The sequence below is a fragment of the Scylla paramamosain genome, chromosome 20, assembly GCF_035594125.1.
Source record: "Scylla paramamosain isolate STU-SP2022 chromosome 20, ASM3559412v1, whole genome shotgun sequence".
NCBI lineage: Eukaryota > Metazoa > Arthropoda > Malacostraca > Decapoda > Portunidae > Scylla > Scylla paramamosain.
Genome location: NC_087170.1, coordinates 11,587,458 through 11,612,994, shown reverse-complemented (window position 1 = coordinate 11,612,994; position 25,537 = coordinate 11,587,458). Strand labels below are relative to the sequence as shown.

Sequence of the window (25,537 nt, the reverse complement as noted above, 5' to 3'; positions counted from 1 at the left end):
CATTGTAGCAGGGCGGGGCGGGGCGGGGCGTAGCTGGTTGGTGGTGGGTGTTAGACGGTAGGTCGAATCTCGTGGCTTAGTCAGTGTGCGCAAGGCAGGTGAAGAGAGAGGGTGCATGCGTTGGTATCCCGTGGCGCCGAGTATCTTGTGGGGGAGGCACCGGGCGACTGTGTGGTTTTATCTCCGCGACACTAACATTTCGGACTAATTATCACCCTTAATGTGCCACGCTGAATGACGGAGGAGTAAAAAGAGAACCAGAAGGGAGAGATGAATCGTGTGACTTGGAGTGTTTTGTGAATGAAGGAAAAGATGAAGCGGAAAGTGTTTTGGGTGTGAGAGGAAGACCCCAGAGCGCTGTGGTGGTGCTGTGGTGTGGTGGTGGTGATGGTGGTGCGCCAAGGAAAACAGTGGGAGGTGCAAGGAAGGCCCAAGATCTGATATAGCAGTGAGCGGCCCCTCAGGCAGGCGTGGGGCAATAAATCGTGGTATTTCCGAGGCGAGGAAGTGATGCGAGTAAATAAGTTTGTTTACCTGGGTTCTGTAGATCAGGTGAAGATAATGAAACGCTCCTTCAAATATGATGTGTTAGTTTAGCGAGTAGGTGGCAGGGCGGATAGAAGAGAAACATGGACAGATCTAATCCACAAAGTAAGGAATATAACAAAATCGAATAAAATGAAAATGGATGTATTTATATGTTTACGTGTCCGTGGCAAGGTCAGTGGCAGAGTGAAGCGGGAATATAAACATGCACTCGTAAACACAAGCTTGATAACGATAAAGTACATATATATAAAAAAAAAAAATAATAATAATAATAAAAAAAATCTCATGGTATTCAATATTCCCGTCTTGGTCATGTCTGTCACCTTCGTTCTTGAGATGCCTCACCTGCTAATGAGCCTCACCTACCTGTCTCGGTGACACTTAGTACACCTGCCTCACCTGCTACTCAGCCTCCCTTCATCACCTGTCAGCCAGCCTCACCCTTTCCCTCCCTCCTCGCCCAGCACACCTTTCCTCGGCTAGACCTCTATTTAAATATGCCCTAAAGAGATGTAATACCCAACAATATTAGTACCAGCACACAAATCATTACATATATGCACCAAGGAAAAAAAAATATCTAGTCTTTCCTCACCTTCCTTTTCTCTGTCTCTCTCTGTTTTCCTCATCTCCACTCCCACTAACAACAGTCTCTAGTGTCAGTGTGTTCCGTGTAGCCGCCTGTGCAGCATCCTATAGCCTTGCAAGCCTGTAGAGCATCACACTTTACACGAGGGGAGTTAGGGTGAAGCAGGGACGGTGAGTTTCGACCCTTCATCCTCATACCTCATCCCTTATTCCTCTTCACCACCGTCCTCCAGGCATCGGTCACCTCTTTAGTACCCTGAGGTGTTCGTGGGTCCTCGCAGTGGCAGAAGGGAGCAGGGGCGCGTAGGGGTGTGTAGGGATAGTGCAGGGGTCCCACACACTGCCGGAGACGCCCCTGCCCACGCCTGCCCGTAGCTTGAGCCCGGAGATTTAGTACAATACAAACAGCTGTTGCGCTGCTCACACCTGGGGGCGGCCTGACCCTTATTTGGCGAGACACAGCCTGGACATGCAGTGTGGTGGAACGTGTGTGTGTGTGTGTGTGTGTGTGTGTGTGTGTTTTAATATCACTTTGTTTTCTCTCTCTCTCTCTCTCTCTCTCTCTCTCTCTCTCTCTCTCTCTCTCTCTCTCTCTCTCTCTCTCTCTCTCTCTCTCTCTCTCTCTCTCTCTCTCTCTCTCTCTCTCCACCCATGTGACGAAATTTACTGAAACACCTGAGCAAATCATAATGAAACACAACAAAATACAATAAATACAAAAAACAGACAGACAGACAGACAGTCACTAAGGAGAATTAAAACTTAAACCAGGAACTTGAAACACAAATATGTAGTGCATTTGTTTATCGCTTCAGTTTCAGGTTTAGTTTCACGTTGGAGGAGGAGGAGGAGGAGGAGGAGGAGGAAGAGTTTAGAAATAAGAGGAAATAAAGCGTGAGGCGTTCACATTATCCACGCTTTCCTTCTTTCTTCTCCTCCTTTTCTTCTTCTTCTTTTCTTCTTCTTCTTCTTTTCTTCTTTTCTTCTTCTTTTCTTCTCCTTCTCCTTCTCCTCCCTTCTTATTATTCTTTCCTTTTTCTTCTTTCTTTCTTTCTTTCTATTTAATGGTGTTTATGTTGTTGTTGTTGTTATTGTGGTTATATATTTCTTTAGAATTGTTAAGTTGATGCGTTGTTTTGTGTAATTAAGTAGGTCAATGTGTGTGTGTGTGTGTGTGTGTGTGTGTGTGTGTGTGTGTGTGTGAGAGAGTGTGTGTATTATTCAGCGGAGTGTGACGGTGCCAGAGTGAAAGGGAAAGAAGGTGGTGTAAATTGTTGTGGTGGTGGTGGTGATCGGGGTGGTGGTGATGGTGACCGTCACTTTATAATGTCACTACTACTACTACTACTACTACTACTACTACTACTACTACTACTACTACTACTACTACTACTACTACTACTACTCGCGTCTTCCCACGTAAGCGAGTTGGCTTGAAAACATGTAAAATAAGTCCTGAAAATACAAGAAAAGACAGAGAAAATATATTTGCGCGTCTTTATATCGTAGGAATAACACACACTCTCTCTCTCTCTCTCTCTCTCTCTCTCTCTCTCTCTCTCTCTCTCTCTCTCTCTCTCTCTCTCTCTCTCACGAACTTTTTTTTTTGTTTTCTCCTACGCAACTTTTTTCTCGTCTTTCTTCTGTCTTACGAGAGAGAGAGAGAGAGAGTGGGCAGAGGCGTGGGCAGTTTGTGTGGGTAGGCGTGGGTAAGGGTACCGTGTTGCGTGTAGGTGCGGGAAGCGGGGGTGTGGGTGTGGATGCGTGGGCGTGCTTGGAAGAGAGAGAAGTGGATTATGGGTGCGGATGAATGGATGTGGGTCGTGTGTGTGTTTCTGAGTTAGAGGTGATTCGGTCTCTCTCTCTCTCTCTCTCTCTCTCTCTCTCTCTCTCTCTCTCTCTCTCTCTCTCTCTCTCTCTCTCTCTCTCTCTCTCTCTATGGGCGTGTGGGTGTGTGCGTGGGTCTCGCCTATGACCGCGCCCGTACACGCCAACACACACACACACACACACACACACACACACACACACACACACACACACACACACACACACCGTAGGTCTGTATGTGTATTTCATTGCCTGTATTTCGCAGACTCTCTCTCTCTCTCTCTCTCTCTCTCTCTCTCTCTCTCTCTCTCTCTCTCTCTCTCTCTCTCTCTCTCTCTCTCTCTCTCTCTCTCTCAGTTAAATGTTGTTATTCACTTTATATTTCCTACTTACTCTTCCTTACATGTCTTAACCTAACCTAATCTAACCTAACCTTGCTTAACTTGACCTGTCTTATCCTGACCTAACCTAACCTAAAGAACTGTCGTCACGTATCCTAACTTATTGATCAGAATTCACTGAAAAGGTACACAATTTCATGGATAGTTTGTTACTTTTATCATGTACTTTATAACAGCATGTACCGACGCATTTACTGTTAAACAACTTGATTTTCCTTATTGCTATCTTCAAATGTGCTGCGTTTGTTTATTTTTTAGTTATCTTTATTTATTTTCTCGATTTGGTTGTTCTTTTAATTTTTTTTGTTTTAATTTTTCCGTGTTTGGTTATTAGATTTGAAAGTCAAGTTTACGAGGGATGGTTTGGTGTGTGCTAGTGCGTCAGTTAACGAAGGTGTTTGATTGCTTGTTGTTTTCAGTGCGTCTTCGTTAATGTTTTTTTTTTATCTAGTTTCTGGCGGGGTGGAGTGGGACGATTAGTTAACACATCAAAACACTTTTTATTTTTGCCTTTTTTGTCAGCTAATCCGCTTCTTGGTTAACTTGTACAATCTCTCTCTCTCTCTCTCTCTCTCTCTCTCTCTCTCTCTCTCTCTCTCTCTCTCTCTCTCTCTCTCTCTCTCTCTCTCTCTCTCTCTCTCTCTCTCTCTCTCTCCCCCTTCCCCCCTTTACGATCCTACATCTTTTACTTTACATAGCATATCTTACCAGCCTCGTAAGGGCCAACAAGTATGCTGCTTTTTTGTTACTTACCTTCTAACTACAGGCTTATCATTGATTTAGATTTTCCTTTATCAAATCATCGTGTTTCATGTAAGTGGTTGTGTAATTCGTAACTGGCTTAAGAAACCATACTTATCTTGCCCTCCTACGTAAGATTAACTATAGAATGTTACTCCTTCAGCTGCAGGAGTGTACAGGGCCCCTTTATCTCTGGCGGTGACTTGTTAGTGCGGCTCGTATCGTCCCCAGATCTTACGTGATGCAGTGGCCCTCCTTATTAGTGTGAAGGTGATGGATTAGTCTCCTTGCCCTTCGTCAGACTGTTCCTTCCCCTCCTCTTCCTCCTCCTCCTCATCCTCCTCATCCATGATCGCCGGCTTGTCTCTTTGTCTCCTTTTGAAGTTGTCAGTTTAAATGATCTTCACTCTTTCATGCCCATCCATCTGGAACTCTTTCTTTTCCTTACTTTTCGTGGGTAAACTGTGGAACTCTTTATTATTTCTTTGGTAAACCCTGGATCTCTTTCACTCCCTTCATTGGTAGACGCAAGAATTCCTTCATTCATTTCACTGACAAATTCAGGAACACACTTTTTCCTTTGACTATACTTAACTCTGGCACACTTTTTTTTTTCTTGCTGATTCTTTCACCAATGAACTCCGGACCTCTTTCATCCCTTTCACCAGTAAACTTTGGGAATTTTTAATCTCATTCACGGGGAAATTCACTCTCATTCTTTCACTGGTCGATTTTGAAGCTCTTTGATCCCTCTCACTACTAAACTCTGGCTCTCTGGCTCTCCTTCATCCCTTTCACTGTTCAATTCTGAGGCTCTCATTCCTTTCACCAGTCAACTTTGGGAATCTTTCATCTCATTCACGGGAAAATTCACGCTCATTCACAGGCGGACCCTGGAGCTCTCTCATATCATTCATTGCTTAACTCAGGAAATCTGCGCGATTCTGTTTTTCTGTTCCAACGACCAGACCTGTGTTTTCTTGTTTTCTTAGCTGTATGTCTGTGTACGTACTGTATGTAATTGTCTACCTATGTACTGTTGCCGCATTACGCGTTGTTATTGTCGTCACCTTGTTGAAATTATTATGGTTTCTCCTCTTTCTCTTACTGTTGCTCCTCCTCCTCCTCCTCCTCCTCCTCCTCCTCCTCCTCCTCCTCCTCCTCCTTTTTACTCATCTTCCTCCTTCTCTTCTTCCTTTGCTTCCACCTTCTTCCTTCTTTGTATCTTTTTCTGTCTTTGTCGTCATTATTGTTAATATTATCACCGTTGTTACTCCTCTTTCTCCTCCTTCCTTCCCCTCTTCCTCTTCCACCTTCTTTCTTTTTATCTTTTCCTCTATCTCTTTGTCCTCATCACTGTTAATATTATCACCTCCTCCTTCTCCTCCTCCTCCTCCTCCTCCTCCTCCTCCTCCTCCTCCTCCTCCTCCTCCTCCTCCTCCTCCTTCCCGTACCGCCATCCCATTAGCCCATCTCTCGCCCCAAACACGGAGGGCTTCTCTCTCCCGGCGGGATGTGGAGCGAATCGCCCCTTCAGCAGGCTTTGGTCACGGGTCATTCCTCACGGCGATAACTACATCACAGGCTCTATAAAACGATGGCTGGGTGGATTATGCAGCTCATGAAGTTAGTTAGCTTTTTTAGTATGCAATCTTTGGAAGAGAGAGAGAGAGAGAGAGAGAGAGAGAGAGAGAGAGAGAGAGAGAGAGAGAGAGAGAGAGAGAGAAATTCAGGTTAGTTTTTATTTATTAGTATGCAATGTTTGGAGGGCTTAGGGAGAGAAAGAAAACAAGAGTTGAGGTTAGGAGCGATAAAGTTAGGTTAGGTTAGGTTCATATATTTGTTTTATCCTACAATCTTTCAGAAAACTTAGTGAGAAGAGAATGAGAGAAAAGATAAATTAAAGGTATTAAGTGAAATCGAAACGTTCTTGACTTCCCAGTAATTTCATTGTTATTAAATAAATGGATAAATAAACAAACACGGAACATTTTGGCATAGTTTCCATTTTCTATTAAATTTACGGAACACTTCCCGCTTCCTCTGCTTCTGGGGACACTGCCACGCCACACTTGGTTAGCCGAGGTTAGGGATCATATTGAGGAACACTTCTGCGCTGCACCACTACTTTCCAAATGATTGAGTTGAAGTAACACGGGTATTTAAAAGTATTTTTACGGTTCTAGTGACAAAATAATAAAGATTCTACAGTATTAACTGGAGAAGCACTCGAGAACCTGTCTGGTCATCTCTGTGGCCTTTGAAAACAGTCGTGGTGAAAGCACAGCGTTTCAGAATACAGGTCTAGGTATCCAGGCAGCACGGGTCTTAGTGGGTCTCTGCGTGGGTCTTTGGTCGCTGCGCCTCGCCTTGCTGGACTGTTGACCGATACCTTGTTTGGGAGAGTCGCGTTAGCCTCCCCTCTCCGTGTCCGAGGCGTTGACAAGGCGAGCCAGCAACTTACGCCGTGTGAGGGAGTGATGCCCCGCCCTTCCTGGCCCTTCTGCTGACTCCTCCTATCTTCCTTCTTGGTTTCTCTCTCTCTCTCTCTCTCTCTCTCTCTCTCTCTCTCTCTCTCTCTCTCTCTCTCTCTCTCTCTCTCTCTCTGTTTTCGTTCTTGTTATTCATAAGTGTCTTCTACTTCCTTTAATGCTTCGTAGCTTTGGCATCTTTTAATTTCTTCTGCTTCTGTTCTCTTTCTTATGTGTTCCTTTCTTTTTTCTATTCTACTTTGCTTCACGTCTTCCTTGTCTTTCCTTTTTTCCAAGATTAGCGTTTTTTTTTCTCTTACAGTTGTTTTTCTCTCTCGTTTGTTTTTCTCCTCTGTTCTTCATCTCACTTATCGTTTCTTGTTTTATTTCCATTACCTTTCCGTTTCCTTACCCTTTCTCTTCCTGGTTCTTCTTTATTCGTTCTTTGTCTTCGTTATCTATTTCTCTATTGTACTTTGTTTTTCGACTTTTCCTTATCAGATCTTTTCTTTTCTCATAACTCACAAAATTTCCATCCTCTCCTTCCTTGCATTCAAATTCCTCGTATTTCTTTCCTTTATCTCTCTGCTCCACCCACCGTTTATATCTCCCTCACCCTTTCCGCCCCCTTATTAACCTTTCCTGTCCCTCCCTCCCTCCCTCCCTTCTTTTACCTATATTCCTATGCCCTTTTCCTTCCCATCTTCCTTTGTCATTCCTTGCCTTTATTATCCCTTCCTTCCTTCCTTCCTTCCTTTACCTATATCCCTTTGTCCTTTTCCTTTTTCTTTTCTTTGTCATTCCTTGCCCTCCATGTTTCTTCCTTCCTTCTTGCCTTCCTTTCTCCTTTTCAATGTAATTTCCTTGTTCTCCTCTGTTCTCGTCTTGTCTTTCATTGTTTTGTGTTTTTTTTTTTTTTTGTCTATTTATTGCTTATTTTTTTCTTGAGCTCTATTTCTTGTATTTGTGTCCTAATTTACTCCCGGAGTTTCTATATCCGTCGTTCCATGTTTTCTTTTCTTTTTTTCTGTGTGTGTGTGTGTGTGTGTGTGTGTGTGTGTGTGTGTGTGTGTGTCTTTCGCTTTCTCTTATTTCTTCTATGTCTCCGATTTCTTCTCTTCCTGCATTCATAGGGGGTGTAAATATGAGTTTCTGCGGATATTGCCAGAAGTGAAAATATAGGTTAATCTAAGTCGAAAATATTATATGCACATAAGCATTTTAAGGGTTTGTTTAGCAGTGGTGTGAAATTCAAGTGTGACCGAGCGACAGATACAACGGCAGGCCCGGGCGAGAGTAATCATGTCTGAGAAACACCATATCCACACACTCCACATAAAGTTATGCAATAGAATCTGAACGTATTCATTGTCACTGTCTCGGAGGGAAACTGCTTGTGACTGACTAACAATCAGCTGATTTGCTGCTAGCCTCGCTCCTTCCCACTCCCTGCCCGGGCAGACAATACATGGTGCCACGCACCATTCGTTTATTACATCCATGTCATTATATTAAATTCAGAGTATCATTGTGTAATGTTTATCGGTAAATCACCTGTACGTTGCTATTACTGTAAACCTTCGAAACCTTGTAGAAATCATGACTGAATAATTGACAATATCACCAGCGGACATCAAGGTCTACGCATTCCGCCATGGATACCCACCCGGCCCGGCCGTTGTACTCGTATCTGTCGCCAGGCCACACGAATTTCACACAACAGATAAACAACGCCCTCAAAGTGTATTTATGTACAGAACATTTTCGACTTACATTAACTGTACTTTCACTTGTGACAATATCCGCAGAAACTCATGTTACACTCTGTGATTTTGTCTGTTTCTCTTTACTATATATCCTCATTTTGTTTATCTTTTTTTCTTCTGTTTCTTATTTGTGCGTTCCTCTTCCCTGTATTTCTTTCCTTACTGTCTATCTTTGTAACATTATTTCTGTTTTATTATTTCAACATGTTTTTCTAATTATATTCTCTTCCACTTTCTTTTCTCTGCCTCAGTTTATTCTTATCTACTTGTTCCTCCTTTTCTCCGTTTATCATCCCCTTTTATCTATGTATTCCTATCTATTTCTTAGTTTTTTTTTTTTTTTTTTTTTTTCGTTAATTCACTTATCTGTGTATTTCTGCCTCGCTTTCTTGTTCCAGGTGTGTGCTTTGTTTTCTTCTCCTTTCTCTTTCTGCATGCCAGCCTCGCGCTGCGGTACCCTTCTGGCGGGCAACCCTCTTCCCTTTTCCGTGGGTGTGTCCGCGGGATAGTATTAATAAAACATAAACCTGACCAAGTAGAAAGAAAACGGCGACACAACAGCACAGCATAACACAACACTGCCATCTGCTCCTTAAGACTGAAAAGAAAGGGAAAGGTAAAGAAAAGACGCCAAAAAATAGAAAAGGATCAGTGTAATGAGGCTGAGTAGGAACAGAAGAGACAGACATTCACGATGTAAGGAAAAGGAAAATTGCAAAGTATAATAAAGTCGCAAAGAAAACAATAAGAAAATGGGATTAGCGGACAGGCTACACACACGATGGAAAATGAAAACTCAAAATAATAAAAGAAAAAAAGAAAAAAAAAATTAGCAGGAATTACCGTAGTGAACAATTCCTATAAACCCCCGTTTTCTTCCAGCTCATCTTTGCTTTTGATTTGAAAAGCCCTCCCTCATTCCAGTGTTTAGAACAGACACACGCAGAGGCACAGTAAAGCGTAGTGAGTGCGTGTGCGTGCGTGTGTGTGTGGACGCCATGGTGGGGTGGTGGTGGTGGTGGTGGCGGCGGCCGGCTGTGGTGGTGGGGGTGATGGTGGCGGTAGCAGTGGTGCTGACCCCCATCACAGCCCAGCGATCCCAGCAGCCGAGGAGAGGAGACCAGGCCCTGTCCTTACAGACGTGTAAGTGTGTGTGTGTGTGTGTGTGTGTGTGTGGGGGGGGTCCCCTCCTCCTGCTCCTCCTCCTCCTCCTCCGCCTCTTCTGTTAGGTAAATTTGGGGGCAAGGGAGAAAGGAAGGGACAGTAAGTGAAGAATGGTAAGATTAAGAGAGGATGGATGATATAAGGAGGGAAAGAAGAATGAAAAGGGAAAGAAAGATGTTTTTATAATTTTACTTTCACCTGTTTGCACTGTTAACACCATTACCACGACTATCATCACTATTATCATTACCATTGCTGCTGATACCACCACGATCACCACTGTCACCATCACCTTCATTATCAATGTTCATGTCATCATTGTTCTCATCACCATTTCTGCGGTCACCACCACCACCAGCATCATCATCATTACCATTTTTGCCATCATCACCATCAATATTACCTGTACGACCATTACCAGTTTTTATCATCATAGTCATCACCATCATCATCATCGTCATTGTCCTCATAATTCAATAGGCGAATAATGCAATAAGATGATAATAATTATGTTTGAGTTGTTGTTATTCTTTATTATTATCATCTTATTGTTGTTACCCTCCCCCTCCCCCCCCCTCTCTCTCTCTCTCTCTCTCTCTCTCTCTCTCTCTCTCTCTCTCTCTCTCTCTCTCTCTCTCTCTCTCTCTCTCTCTCTCTCATCTCTCTCTCTCTCTCTCTTATTCCATTTCCCTTCCCCTCTCACTCTCTTCCTCATTGCCTTAATAATCCTGCACATTTTCAGGGACACGTGTTCGCTTTGTTAGTAGAGGAGGAGGAGGAGGATCATATACAGCACAATTTTTCTTTCCTCAATAATTCTCTTCTTCTTCCTTCTCCTTCTCCCCCACTTGTTGTTGTTGTTGTTGTTGTTGTTGTTGTTGTTGTTGTTATTCTCATTCCTCCTCCTCCTCCTCCTCCTCCTCCTCCTCCTCCTCCTCCCTCCTCCTCCTCCTCATCATCATCATCATCATCATCATCATCATCATCATCATCATCATCATTATTATTATTCTCTCCTCCTCCTCCTCATCCTCCTCATCCTCATCCTCATTCTTAACACCATCACCAGCAACACCACCACCAAGGGCGGCGTGTGGAGTGAATGGAAGGTGTAGACAAGTGGAAGAAAGGTGCGGCTGTACTCAAGGCTGCATCCACCTCCTCCATTCCCTCTTTCCACTCTCCCAGCCCTCTCACTCCCTCTCTTCCCTTTCTTCCTCCCACATCTCGTGCATTCTTATTATTGTTCTCTCCCTTCCCTTCCCTCCCTCTCTTTTTCTTTGTTTTCTTTCCTCTCCCTGTTCTTTCTTTCCTCTTCTATCTTTGTCTCCCTTGTTTTTTTTTTCCTTCATCTCATCTTTTGTTTTATTTTTTTCCTCTAAGTTTTTGCTTTCCTAAATTCTCTCTCTCTCTCTCTCTCTCTCTCTCTCTCTCTCTCTCTCTCTCTCTCTCTCTCTCTCTCTCTCTCTCTCTCTCTCTCTCTCTCTCTCCACAAACACCCTTTATTTATTAACCAGCAAATTTGCAGCTGTTTGTTCTTCTTTTATGTTACTTTGTGTTCCCTTACCTGCCGGGAGAAGGAGCACAGGTGAACCAGGCTGGGCGGAGAAAAATAATCAGGTATTATTATTTTGTGGTCAGGTTTTAGAGGAAGAACTTGCGGCTTGGCGAGGTATTTCCCTGTGTGTGTGTGTGTGTGTGTGTGTGTGTGTGTGTGTGTGTGTGTGTGTGTTATAGCTTGTTCTTGTCTGCTGTACCTCACCTTCCTCCCAACCCCCAACACACATACACACACACACACACATGTACCCAATAGGAAACTGCAGATGTGAGGTGTATTATGAGTGATATAAATGTATGCATCGTGCGTGTGTGTGTGTGTGTGTGTGTATGTGTGTGTGTGTGTGTGTGTGTGTGTGTGTGGGTGGGTGGGTGGGCGGGCGCGGGTGGGTGTATGGGCGGGTGGGTGGGTAGGTTGTCACAGTGCCAGGCTATATTCAGGCTGGGGTTGGGGTGTCAGTCTATCATCAGCAGGACGTCGCCAGACACTACAGGCAAGACTGACGTAGGCACAGAAGGGAAAATACGTAGAGAGAGGGAAAAAGATCCAGACATTTATTCTTCTGCCAAAATCTACAGAAACAATAGCTATTTTAGATATAGTTAGATAGATACTGATAGATAAATAAGTAATAGATAAATAGATTATTAAAAAATATTGAAATTGTGTCTGTTCATAGTTCCCTAAATAGATAAATGAATAAATAAACAAATAAAAGAAAGAGTGTGTAAGAGTGAGTTAGTAAGCTGTTTATTTATTTATGTATTTATCTTTTCATACAATAATCAGTTACTTTGTCTTTGTGTTTGTAGTTATAAGCAAATTTTATAAATCGCTAGACAAATTTCCTTTTTGCGGTGAGCGGAAGCGAACGAACGAATAAAAGAAACAAGAAAAAAAAAGAAAGAAAGAAAAGTGGGCGCATCTGTCTGACCTCGTATTAATATTGCATTTCTCTCTCTCTCTCTCTCTCTCTGCTAGTGGTGGTGATGTTACTGAGCATAAACCGTGGTGGTGATTGAGGAGGAGTAGGAAGAGGAGGAAGAAGAAGAAGAAGAAGAATCTCTCTCTCTCTCTCTCTCTCTCTCTCTCTCTCTCTCTCTCTCTCTCTCTCTCTCTCTCTCTCTCTCTCTCTCTCTCTCTCTCTCTCTGCTAGTAGCGGTGATGTTACTGAGCAGAAATTGTGGTGGTGATGGAGGAGGAGGAGGAAGAGAAGGAGGAAGAGGAGAAAGAAGAAGAAGACATCACAAATAAACTTAGTAGGTTAGACAGAGAGCGGGACTTATGAGGAAGAGAGGAGGAGAAGAGAAGAGAAACGAAGAGGGAGAAGGATGAGAGGGTGGAGAAGTGCTTGCCAATAGCCCGAGGGAGGATGTGGTCTGAGAGAGAGAGAGAGAGAGAGAGAGAGAGAGAGAGAGAGAGAGAGAGAGAGAGAGAGAGAGAGAGAGAGAGAGAGAGAGAGATTTATACTGATTTCACACTTTACATAATTGTAATTTATTTTCCTTACCAGTTTCGTCTCAAATTTTTCTGAGATTGGCTTTTTTTTATTTTTTATTTATTTTATTTATTTATTTATTTATTTTTTATAGGTAACTCCCTTACGTAGTGTGAATACCTATATACTACGCGTAGATTTGAAGATAAGTGTTCTTAGTCCTCTATCGCCTTGTATTGCCACGGGAGAGACTGAATAGGTAGAACAATAATAGTAATAATAATAATAATAATAATAATAGTAATAATAATAATAATAATAATAATACCCATGCCATGAGAATATCGTCTGATTTGTTTACTTGTTTGGTTTGGATCAGCGTGTCTTGTGTGGAAGCGATTGCGTTTAAGTTAGATAAATAAGGAAGCTGAGTGTGTGTCTGAGTGAATTCACACTTGCGTCTTAGTCTTCATGTATCCTTTTGTTGCCTTTTTGCTGTTGTTGTTGTTGTTGTTGTTGTTGTTGTTGTTGTTGTTGTTGTTGTTGTTGTTGTTGTTGTTGTTGTTGTTGTTGTTGTTGTTGTTGTTGTTGTTGTTGTTGTTGTTGTTGTTGTTGTTGTTGTTGTTGTTGTTGTTGTTGTTGTTGTTGTTGTTGTTGTTGTTGTTGTTGTTGTTGTTGTTGTTGTTGTTGTTGTTGTTGTTGTTGTTGTTGTTGTTGTTGTTGTTGTTGTTGTTGTTGTTGTTGTTGTTGTTGTTGTTGTTGTTGTTGTTGTTGTTGTTGTTGTTGTTGTTGTTGTTGTTGTTGTTGTTGTTGTTGTTGTTGTTTCTCCTCCTCCTCCTCCTCCTTTTCCTCCCTCCTCCTACCTGCTGCCCCTTCTCTTCCTCTTCCCTTGCCTTCCCTTCCCTTCCCTTCTTGGCACACTGAAGAGACAAACCAGCAATGTGGGAGAGTTAAAGGGACAAATAATCAGCGCCTTATATGTGAAGGGCGTGGCACGGTAGAGGAGGAGGAGGAGGAGGAGGAGTGGTGGTGGTGGCGGTGGTGGTGGTGGCCGCTACATACATTAAGAAAATAATAAGACGAAAAAAAAAAAAGTGGAAAAGAAACTGTTTTGATGAATCATACACGAGGAGGGAAGAGGGAGCCGGTACAGGTGTGTGTGCGCGTGTGTGTGTGTTAAGTAGTCTCTGCTTAGCTCAGTTTACTTGACCTGTGTTAGAAATTTCATTCTCTCTCTCTCTCTCTCTCTCTCTCTCTCTCTCTCTCTCTCTCTCTCTCTCTCTCTCTCTCTCTCTCTCTCTCTCTCGAACCCTTAAATGCGATTAAAAACTTAGAAACTTCTAGTCTTTTAATACTTTACGTTTCCCTTTTGTAACCTTCAGTATTATTCTAGGGTTTCTAGAACATCCAGAGGCCAGGGAGCCCTTCAGAATAACTTACGGCATGCCCAGATCCCTTAGAGTTTCATAAAGTTTCCATTATTTGCCCGCGGACTTCTTTTGAAATCCTTAGAGCTCAAAGACATAAGAATCTGTGGAATACTTCAGTAAATCTAAAAGAAACTCCCAGATAGTTCTTCCAAACTCACAAAGAACGCTCGAGTATATAATTTTGCACCACAAGGAACGTACAACACTCCTGCAAACCCGTAACAGATCATCCATCCCCTATCTTTTAAAGCTATCCACCAGGAACTCACAAAACTTACAAACGTGCAAAAAATCAGCAACCATCTTCTTTTTAACCAGTAAGAAATACAGAAAACTTCCAAACCTACAAGAAATTCTCAACTACCTTCTTTATAACCCTCAAAGAATGCACAACTCCAACAATCCTACAAAAAAAAAAGTCAACTGTCTTTATGTTAACCGAGAAACCCACAAAGCAGTCTTCTAAACCTACAAAAAGTCAATTATATCCTTTTTTAACACACAAGGAAGCCAAAAAAAGTCAACTGTCTTTATGTTAACCTCCGAGAAACCCACAAAGCAGTCTTCTAAACCTACAAAAAAAATCAATTATATCCTTTTTAACACACAAGGAAGCCACAAAACTCTTTTTAAAACCCACAAGAAATTAACTATCTTCTTTCTGGGAATACACAAATTTTCCCAAACCCACAAGAAATCCTAAAGCACCTTATAAATCCACAACGGAGTCACAAAACATGTATTATAAGTCCCCCAGACCATCCTAAGAACCTCTGTGTTTGTATGTAATCTCGCGGCGGAATAAGAATCACTTATGAGTCAGTCAGCCAGGGTCGTCCCACACACGGTCTGAATGGGACGACTCACCACGTAAACAGCGACAAAGAAGGACACAGTGGAGCCTCGTCATGGTGGGTGTTGTCTCTATACCCGCCTCCCGTCCCCCATTCTTCCCGTCCTCCCGTCTCGATCACCTGGTGCACCCCGCCTCTCCTCGCCTTGCCTGTGTCCTGCCCCCTTCTCCAGTCGATGCCTCCAGTTAGCTTGGGTCTCGTGTCTCGTCTGTCGTCACTTGGAGATTTGCCTCGTACTTAGAATAGAAGCTCGTAATGATGGATTATTTATTTGAATACTAGCTAAGGGCAATAAATAATAATCCTTGAAAAGAGGAAAAGGGCTGATGGACAAAAAAGATTATCCAGAGTTGGAAAAGCGTCTAGCAGATTGTGAGTGGAAATGGAGGTTTATTTGAAATGTGTATTCTTTCACTGGGATAGATTGCCGTCTTCTGAGGACTGGTATGATGTACAAAAAAAAAAACTTTCTTTTGGGTTTCCTTCTGTATCTGACGTAAGTTATCATAATATTGAGTAAAGAAGTCAGTTACTAATCCTAGATTAATTATAACAAGGTCGCATATTATATACATTCTTCAAACGTTTTGTGTCATAAACATTAATAAGTATCTGGTTTTATATTAAAACATATATGCAACACATGGTAAGGAAAAGGTAGGAGAAGATAAAAAGAAACACTTACTATACTCATATAATGTTGAAGATAAAGAAATGGAGGAAAAATTATATTGAAAACCGCAAAAAGTATATAGCGAGTATTGTAAATGTGAGGGAGGACGAGTGTACCATGTAAACAGCAGGATTTTTTTGTTTACTTTTGCATGACTTCCCTCCGCTCTTCCAAGAGTCGTCTGACGTGTGTGGTGTAGAGCTCGCTGCTATGAATCACTCTAAAGGTTTATGTATCAAATAATGTAGATGGTAGTTAATGTTTAGACTCGTTTATTTATTAATTCATTATCACACGAGTGAGTGATGATGATGTAAAAGGCTTACAGAGACTTGAAATAAAGTTTTCTTCATAAGCTTGACTATGTAACTTCACCTGAGGCATTGCTTATAATTACATATCACATCAATAAGTCTTAAGATCAGCCTCTTGGAGTAACGAAAAAGCTTTGAGTTGCGTGAATTACTTAAATTTTTCAACCCTTGCAATAACAAGGAGATTAAGGTGAATAATTCGTGTTTTTAACCTTTACCAAAGAGAGGAAAACTTTAGATTTACGTAAACCATTTTTTTCTTCACAACGTTTTTGAATAAATAAGAAAAGGAACTGAACCTTATTTGGGAACGAGTCTGCTTCTGAATAAGTATCTGTGGCATTTCCTCCCGTGTGTGTTCGCGTCCTCTCTGGGTGAAGGAAAAGGCGGTGTCTTGTCCACCATGGATTTGTGTTGCTTTCCCTTCGTGTGTGACAGAGAGAAAGAAGCACTGAGTGTGAAAAAATAAAGTAAAATAGATAGATAAATAAATAAATAAAATGAAATAAATAAATAGATAATAAAACAAATAAATGAATAATAAATGCAAGGATTTTAAAGATGAAAATTACATATGTAGGTGTCACTGAAACGCAAACGAGGACTGATGTGTGTGTGTGTGTGTGTGTTGCTAGTCGCGTCTGCTTACAGTAACCTCCTTATCCGCCGCATCGTTACCACCGTACAATACACGCTTGTTATAACTTTTTTAGTGTGTGTGTGTGTGTATGTTATTTTTGCTGCTGCTGTTGGTAGTGGTGGTGATGGTGGTGGTTCTCGATAGGAAAATAAATGGTGGATAGATAGTTTTCATCAAAGTTATGGTTATCATTATTATTATTATTATTATTATTATTATTATTATTATTATTATTATTATTGGTAGTAGTAGTAGTAGTAGTAGTAGTAGTAGTAGTAGTAGTATTTTCGTGTATACTTAAGATGATGATGATAAGGTGGAAGAGGAAAGCAGATCATTAGTGCATTAGAGCATCCAGTGGAGGCAATAATCACAAACTTATCTTACAAAATATGAGGCTAAGATCAAGATCAAATTGTTAATAGTTACAAATACTCTATCAAATGAAGTGCTGAACCAGCAAATATTTCTTGAAGCGATACTGTAAAAGTGGAAATGTAGGATGCATGACTCCGGATCCTAATTTTGAAACCCTTTTAGCTTACACTGGGACTATTTTCAAAGGCCATAGAGATAAAACAGTAGCGTTGCCATGATGTCCCATTATCCTTGTTAAGATATCACCAGAACCATGAAAAAAAAAAAAAAAAAACTTGAAAACCGTGAGCAGAAATGTTTGGGAATGCGGTCGGTTCCTAATTGCCGTGAGATGCATGGCGTCTGTTTTGAGATAACATGTTACGTTCGTAAAAAAAAAAGTCAGTCACCTGGTAAGAAGAGAAGATAACTAATTTAAAGAGCTTGAAAGATGGAGAGGAGACACACTGAGAGGATGGACTTGAATGAAGTGGCAATGGCAATAACAGAAGAAAATGCAATGGGCGTGAATAACTATTGAAGACTGGCATAGCAGAAGGAAGGAAGGAGAGGAGGAGGAGAGGGAAAAGCAGCAGCAGCAGCAGCAGCAGAAGGATTGATTTTTTATTAAAAAAAAAAAAAAAAAGTGCTGTAACATAGCGGTCATAATGTCGCCGAAGGGGAAACGCTTGGTCCGACACTCAGAGCCGACGGGCACCGAACCCTCCAGTGACAAGCGAGCCATCAAAGAAAGTGGCATCAATGTGACCACGCTTCAAGCCCCTCCACCACATCTAGGTGGCTCCCCACGGCGGGGATGAAGAAGGAATTTTCTCATACAATTCATTTGTAGTTCTGACCAAACAGTTAGGGCATGCAGTGTTCCTCCTTGGGAAAATAACTGTGAGCGCAGATATCAAAATTTCACACAGTGCCTTTTGTCAGTGAAGCGGATGAGCTGAAATAGAGTGAGGAGTGAATCTCGGCAAGACACGTGTGTTAGCATCCTTAGGACTTCACTCCGTGACCTCCGTGCTGACGAAGGACTATAATTATTGCTTTATTATCGCAGAACCTTAAATGAACCAGTCGATCAGTCAACCTCTGCTGACAGCCAGTGTATAATTAGCAACTAGACAATAAGAGACAGTACTATAGACGTATCAGAGCGCAAATTTGGTAGACGTAATGCTGCTCCAGGGATGACTGTGGCAGACAGGCGGGATAGTGCCAGAAGCAGACATATTAAGATGGGCCAGAGGATGACCTGTTGAGACGTGAATGAAATCGAGTCATAATTACCATCAACGTGTCCACAATGGTCATGGGTTGTGGTAAACCAAACTCGTGGGCACTAAACTTGACAGGAGACATCTAGTGCCGGGCTGCTTCACTCTAAAGTTGCCAGCGACACGTTATGCTTGAAATGGGTTGGACTTCCTTACCATCTTCAATAAACTTTAATGCTCCACTAACCTTGACCTCTCGCCGTCTGGGGAAGGAAGGGCAGCAGAAAAGGCGTCCAGTTTATGTTCTCGTGGCATAGGAAGATGTGTAATGAACGAGAAATGGAAAGGGAGTTTGCTGCAGCGTGGACGTTTGCATGTCTTGTGTGTCTGTGGTCTAGTGGTGTGCACTGTGAAGGGAGGACAGTTCCCACGCAACACTAAACACTATTCCGCCTGTCACTTCCTGGCAGCTTCTTTGTGCATTAATAGAGTGTAATATACTCGTACGTGGTGTGTGCTGTGAGGACAGGTGTAAGCGTTATTCCAGACCCCAAAACTACTGTAAACATTCCCTCCAGCAGCTTTTTTAGACAGTAAATCAGTTTCTGTATGTTTAGCCTGGAGGAACTTTATACTCGTACTCTCAATCTTGGAAACTTGTGATACTTGGGTTTAAATTCCAGTCTGTCAGCCAAATTGTGATACTTGGGTTTAAATTCCAGTCTGTCAGCCAAATTTCATCTAGTAAGAAATTAGTTTCAGCTACTCATTGTACACATTTAAAAAAAGAAAGTTGACTGCTGCTGGATGGTATATATTTGATTGAAGCAATACAGAACACCATAACAGCACAATGAAGTCTGGATGTCCTGACAAAGGGAGGGCACTGTGTGGTGAATGAAATAAAGGGCATTAGTGTCGACGTGTTCCTGGCTGGCTGGGCCACTAATGCCAAGTTACAGGGCAGCTGTCAGGTTGTTGCCAGATATAGTACTTTTTTTTTGTCAATCAGAAGTTCTGAGGTTGCACAATGGGTATTTTGTTAGTGTTGAATTCACAAAGGAGCTTGAAAGGGAAACGATAAATATATAGGTAGGTGGATATAGGTAGGTATGTTTCATACAGACTCCCATGTATTAACTTGCTGGCTTCTTACAGCTTCTCTCAATATTCTTCTGTATATACTTGCAAGGATTGATCATCAGTGAACACTGAAGAGGAGGCAAACCAAAATGAGAGAAATACTTAATTGGCAAAGAGGAAACCCTGTTGCTAAGATGAACATGGTGATAGACACAACCTGTTCCCCACCCCCCTCTTTTTTTTTTTTTGTTTGCATTATTTTTAATTTTGGTTGGTGGGATAGGAGAGCATGGGTGTGGAATATTATGAGGAAAAAGGGAAACATTTAAGTTTTACTGCTGCTTCATGCTTTACTACTCAGTCACTCATGAAGGAAGAAACAATACAGTAAAATCCCTCTTATCTGGCATTCGAGTATCCGGCAGCTTCAAGTATCCGGCACATTTTTCCCTGAGCCTTAAAATCAATAAAAAATCAATGTGTACTCATAAAATTGATTAAAATTCCCGCGCAAGGCATACTTTGTCCCCTCGCCACCAGAGCGCACTGCTTCGCGCCATCCGCAGCCCACTGCACTGTGTTTACTCAGTGACTCAGTCCCGCATGTGCACTGTTTATCGCCTGACGTCTTCATCATGCCTGAAGTTGTAGAAAAGAGGAAGCGTGTTGTGCTTACACTTAAGCATCTGATCAGATCAGCTGCTGATTAAGATCAGCTGATCTTTGTTATGGTAAGATGCGTGAGTGTAGGGTGGTGATTGTGGACATAATTTCACTTCTATTCAAGTATCCGGCAATATTCAAGTATCCGGCATGTCGGCGGTCCCGTTGATGCTGGATAAGAGGGATTTTACTGTATATCACATGAGGCATCTGCTACAACTCAGTATTGAGAGATAGTGATCCTGTCTTCTTCCCAACACAGTGCTGACTATTACATATTTTAATCCTTACAATTTGTCCTTCCAGTCTGTAAATGCAATGGCTACTCCAACCGCTGCTACTTCGACCAGGAGCTGTACGACAGCACAGGCCATGGTGGGTACTGCCTGGACTGTGCTGCCAACCGTGCTGGCCCTAACTGTGAGCGGTGCCGAGACAACTACTATGAGAGGACAGATGGAGTGTGCATTGCCTGCAACTGTAATGAAATTGGTGAGTTGACTCTGTATGCTGCAGTTCATTAGCTCTGTGATGCTGCTGGTGCTCAAGGGTTGGGGAAAACTGTAGACCTTGTCACTAAAACTGCCCTTAGTCATAATCATCTTTGTGTAGAGCTGTGTGGTAGTTTTATTTCATTTTTTTATAATTGTTATTGTTGTACGTATTAAGATGAAGTAATAGAAGCTGAAGGTCCAGAGCTTGTAGGTCTTGAGCTGCCTTAAGCGTCTCCCACGATATACTGTTGATGTGGGAATGCTGATGCTTACTGTAGACCTAGCACGAGAGAGGAGCTTTGAAGTTGTATTTCACAGCAGTATAAAACTGTAGGGAGATTAAAAAAAAATTGTAAGAACCACTAGATGTTAAGTGGAGATAGGAAGAAATTACTGAAATAGTGGCTGGAATGGGTTCAGTTATCAGGTTGTTAGTTTCTTGTCAAAAAGGAGCTTAAAAGATTAGGTTAATAAATTTATGGACTGGGATGATAGATGGACATGCAGTAGGAATGTATGATTTCTATTGGCATTTTTATATTTTATTAAGGAAAGCTATGTAGAATTTTTGTATCCTTCATGCAAGAGACCCTTTTCAACTTTTTTCACAACCTCTTGCATTTGACTCCCATACAAATAAATCTTCTCTGTGAGGCATTGCATTGTGTGTGTTTGTTCCTGCAGGGTCCCGAAGCCTCCAGTGTGCCACAACTGGAGTGTGCCAGTGCAAGCCAGGAGTCACTGGGGACAAGTGTGACAGGTGTGCTGAGAACTACTTTGACTTTGGACCCCAGGTACGTTGTGCCTTCAAGAGCGATCTTCTGTTGTATTTTGACATTATAGGTATTAATTGAAAATTAATAAAGTTTATATATTTTATGTAACACATTGTAAATATAATAATTGTTACTAATTATTAAGTACAAGTATTTAAGTCTTTGTGTATTTGGTTTTAAATATTTGTCAACTGAACAATGCATGGTAATTTTCTTTGAACAGGTTTACAAATACTTGAACTTAATGGTAAAAAAAATATTAGGGCTATATTTCAGACTTTCATTAGAACTATTCAGTCTTTAATAAATTTTTAGTTAGGTTCACATGAATGTTTTGTCCCAATGATGGTGTAGAATTCTTGATAAACTATCAGAAAGACATTCATAAAACCCAGTGATTTCTGCTAGAGCTTGTCACATGTAATTGAGTTAAGGCTTGGATATGTGTGAGTATATGGACCTTAGTTTCACAAGAATGCTCTCTCTAAGTTAAAAACTGTTTAGGGATATGAATCTGATTTGAAGAATATTTCATATTCTTATATCTTCAATGACATTTGACATTTATGGTTTTCAGGACAGAGCTTTTGGAATGGAGGTTAGATGCATGTGTGTGATGAATTCTGTGTTTTGTGTAGCTTAGTTACCCAGATGTGTATTTAATTGTTTACTTCTTGGCAAATCTTACACCTCCATGTATGATGTTATGGGCTTTTATCCAAGCTTCAGATTACCCATCCAGGTGGGTGGCCATGACAGTTGAGGTTTGGTGTGATGGGCAATGCATCAATCTTGTGCTGGTGTGAGTGACCTTCCAGTGGTTTAGTCCCTGACCATTCACTCACGTGGTTCCTCTTTAGATCAGGTTCTTAGTTTTTCAGTGATACTAAAAAAAGAGAAAATGTATAACATCTTTAACTCGAAAAGGAGGAAATGTATAACATCTTTCAGAGAAGTTTTTGTTTTGTTTGTAGGTGTTGAACAGTAAATACCTTCACCTTTATAGCCATCCTAGTACTCTGTGTGAAAAATATAAGAAAATCAGTCTGGGAAATCTGTGATGGTTTACAGGCTACAATGTTTTATAGCTTTACCATGAGATGCTCTTAAATTATTATTATTGTAATTTTTTTTAGGTTGTTAGTGACTTGTGTCTTGCAACTAAAAAGTGTTTGATAGGTTTCTTTGAACATTTTGGCTTAGCTTACCGCATGTTCTTCACTTTGGTGTCATGCTATAGGAAGGAAGATTTTTAGGTAAGAACTTTTAATGAATGGAAACAAATGATAGCATTTACCAATCTTTGTAAACATTACTTCTATCTTAAGTGATAAAAACATTCAAATACTATGTTTACTCTGCTATGTTTTTTTACTGCTCACTTTGATAAAATTTCAAGCATTGGATATTTTAGGAAAACTTTTTCAATACATCATATCAAAAGCCATACTTTGAAAGACACTTTGATGCATGGTAGGGTAATCCCACACCACTAAAATATTTCATTAGCCACTGACTTGTGCATGACAGGGATGCAAACCGTGTGGGTGCAACACTGCTGGCAGCCGGGACAATGAGGCCAACTGTGACCCCTCGACGGGTGTGTGCGTTTGCAAGCAGCACGTGGAGGGCCAGCAGTGCCATCAGTGCAAGCCAGGATACTTCAACCTAGACCAGGAGAATGAATTTGGTTGCACCCCTTGTTTCTGTTATGGCCACTCCTCTATCTGCTCCTCAGCCAGTGGCTACTCTCAGGGTAGGTGTGGTGGTGAGGGAGAGAGGGCAGGCTCACATGTGTGGTTGTGAAGGAGTGGGAGGTTAGTTATTGTGATGGAGGAAAGGGAGACTAGCTATAGTACAGCAGGAAAATTAGTTAATTTGTACTGATGGAGGAATGGGATGTCATGAGGTGAGATCAAAGCAAATAGTGGTGGTGGTGGTGGCAGCACTGGTGGATGAAAGGAAGGCAGCTGGTGGGGCATTGATGGGGTGTCAGAGGTTGTGTGATAACTTATGTTTATGCTAATATACAAATTTCTGTCATTGCCTTTCACTGACTTTAGAAAATTAAATACAATTCCTGTAATTTAGTAAATTAGTATAAGAAGTTGAATAATTTTAGTAAGAAAGGTGCAAAACTCCCTTTGTCAAACCATTAAATTCACTCATTAGAGCTCATCATTAAATATATTATTTCATAAGCAGCACCTTTCCACATGAACGAGCAACTAAAGAAAACAAAAAGTAGAAAATCTTTCTTTACTTAGAAATGTACTAGAGGAACTTATTATCAATTATATTATATAGAAATCTAGTACCACTTAGCTCCCATTTGAATCTGAAGCTTCACCCAGACTTATTGGTTGGCAGGAGTGATTGAGAGTGGGTTTGTGCGTGGCGAGGAGCGCTGGCAGGCTGTGGAATCTACCGGCCGGTCTGTGTCCCTCAACTACAATGCTGTGGTGCAGAGTCTGGCTGTGGCTGCCCCAGGACGGGACAAGGTGTACTTCTTGGCCCCAGGTTGGTGCTGTTTTGGGTTAGGGTTAGGTTTGGGTCATCATCATCCAAAAAGACCCAAGTTGTGGGATTCATTGATGGTTATATCAGAATTATTAATGGCAGTGGTAGTTATGGTAGTAGTAGTAGTAGTAGTAGTAGTAGTAGTAGTAGTAGTAGTAGTAATAGTAATAAGAGTAGCATTAATTGTATTGTGTATGGGTTCCTGTTTTGTTCAGTATTGGCTGTGGGACATGCCTTTGTTCTGTTCTGTTGATAATTGTGGTATTACCTTTGTAGCAACACTTGTGGTTGCTCATGTTTGATTTTCTTTTGTTTTCAGTTTATCACATTTCTTTTCCAAAATTTGTGTATTTTCTCCTTTCTAAATCATGCTTTGTCTTGGTACTCAAATTCAAATACAGTAATGCATTATCACCTATTTTGTATCTTCTGTGTCATTTATGCAACTGTTTATTTTTAGCTCGGTTCCTGGGAGACCAGCGAGCCAGTTATAACCACAAGTTGTCCTTCTACCTTCGCATTGGGGAACTCGGACCTCAGGCCACCACAGAGGACATCATCTTTGAGGGCGCTGGACTGGCCATCTCTGCTCCTATATTTGCTCAGGGTAACAGCCTTCCCAGCACACAGGTGAGCTGCTCTAGTTTGGTTCAGTGTATTTAACTATTTATATTTTTACAGGATTGAGTACAGATAGTGTTTTATGTTTTGATACCAAATAGTCACATAACATAAGAAAATAAGGGAAGCTGCAAGGAGCTGTCAGGCTGACATGTGGTAGTCCATTTATGAAACCTACCTACCTATTTCCACATACCATCCCCATCCATAAATTTGCCATATCTTTTTTAAAGCTCCGTAATGACTTGGCATTAACAGGACATTTTATATAAATTTTTGTAAGTTGTTTGTGCACCACACTGCTTCTTCCTATAATACATTTCATTGAGCTATTTATTTGTTTTGACAGTTACATTTTGATACATCCTTATGTCTTCTTTTGTTAAGTTTCGTGCTGTATTGTCTTTATGATGGTTTTCCTTACTAATACAAGTTGATTGTGTCTACCAATTTTTTTTAGGTTATACATTTGTTCACCATAATCATAACTTTACTTCTCAGTCTTTTGCTTGCTTAGTGATAATTGATGGCTTTGCTACTCTTGACACAATAACAACTTTGAGTTTTGGCAGAGGTTGTCTTTAAGGCTTCCAGATTGAAAGGTTCTTGCATCTTGTTTATCATTGAAGTTTAGAGTAGAATATTTTTTCTTGATGGGGGATTCAAGAAGTTGCTGTGCTTGCTGTCATGGTGGTGACCCATGAGTTAATTTGAACATAAATTGTAAGGTTATGAGAGGGAAACACACACACACAAACACACACACACACACACACACACACACACACACACACACACACACACACACACACACACACACACACACACACACACACACACACACACACACACACTACGAACATTCCATGGACCAGTTATAAGATGGCAGGAACAATGATCTAAACTGGCAGCACTAATAGGATTAATGATTCATTTATTTTCGTTGGCACAGAAACAAAAATACACCTTCCACCTTCATGAAGACTCTAAGTTTGGATGGTCTCCTCGCCTGACTTCTAGAGACTTCATCTCCCTCCTCTCCAACCTGACAGCCATCAAGATCAGGGGGACATACACCTATGAAGGTAAGATAACCTCCAGCTTGATAACCCTTGGTGAAGAGGCTTGAGTATACAGTCTGAAAAGAAGGGAAGAATAGTGAAAGAAATCAGATGTGTTATTTAACAAGCTGTTCCCTGATGAATCTCTTAGAAAACTGTTATTCAGAAATTGGAACTTTAACTCTTTCACTGCTATTTGGCACATTTTTCTTAATTACTAATCTCTTCGAGACACATTTTCTTGTTTTGCAGCCACCTTCAAACATTGCATTGGCTAGAAATTACAAAATCCATTCTTTTTATTGCCTCCTTT

The 25,537-nt window shown here is 41.3% G+C and overlaps 1 protein-coding gene across 1 annotated transcript in view; it reads left to right on the top strand.

Moving 5' to 3' along the window:
- Positions 1–25,537, top strand: part of LOC135110318 (laminin subunit gamma-1-like) — an 80,996-nt gene that overhangs the window by 39,792 nt on the left and 15,667 nt on the right. Inside the window, 7 exon segments of the mRNA XM_064022537.1 lie at positions 20,059–20,244; positions 20,931–21,040; positions 21,600–21,620; positions 22,553–22,778; positions 23,393–23,542; positions 24,003–24,172; positions 25,116–25,248. Of these exon segments, the coding sequence (XP_063878607.1) occupies positions 20,059–20,244; positions 20,931–21,040; positions 21,600–21,620; positions 22,553–22,778; positions 23,393–23,542; positions 24,003–24,172; positions 25,116–25,248 (996 nt within the window).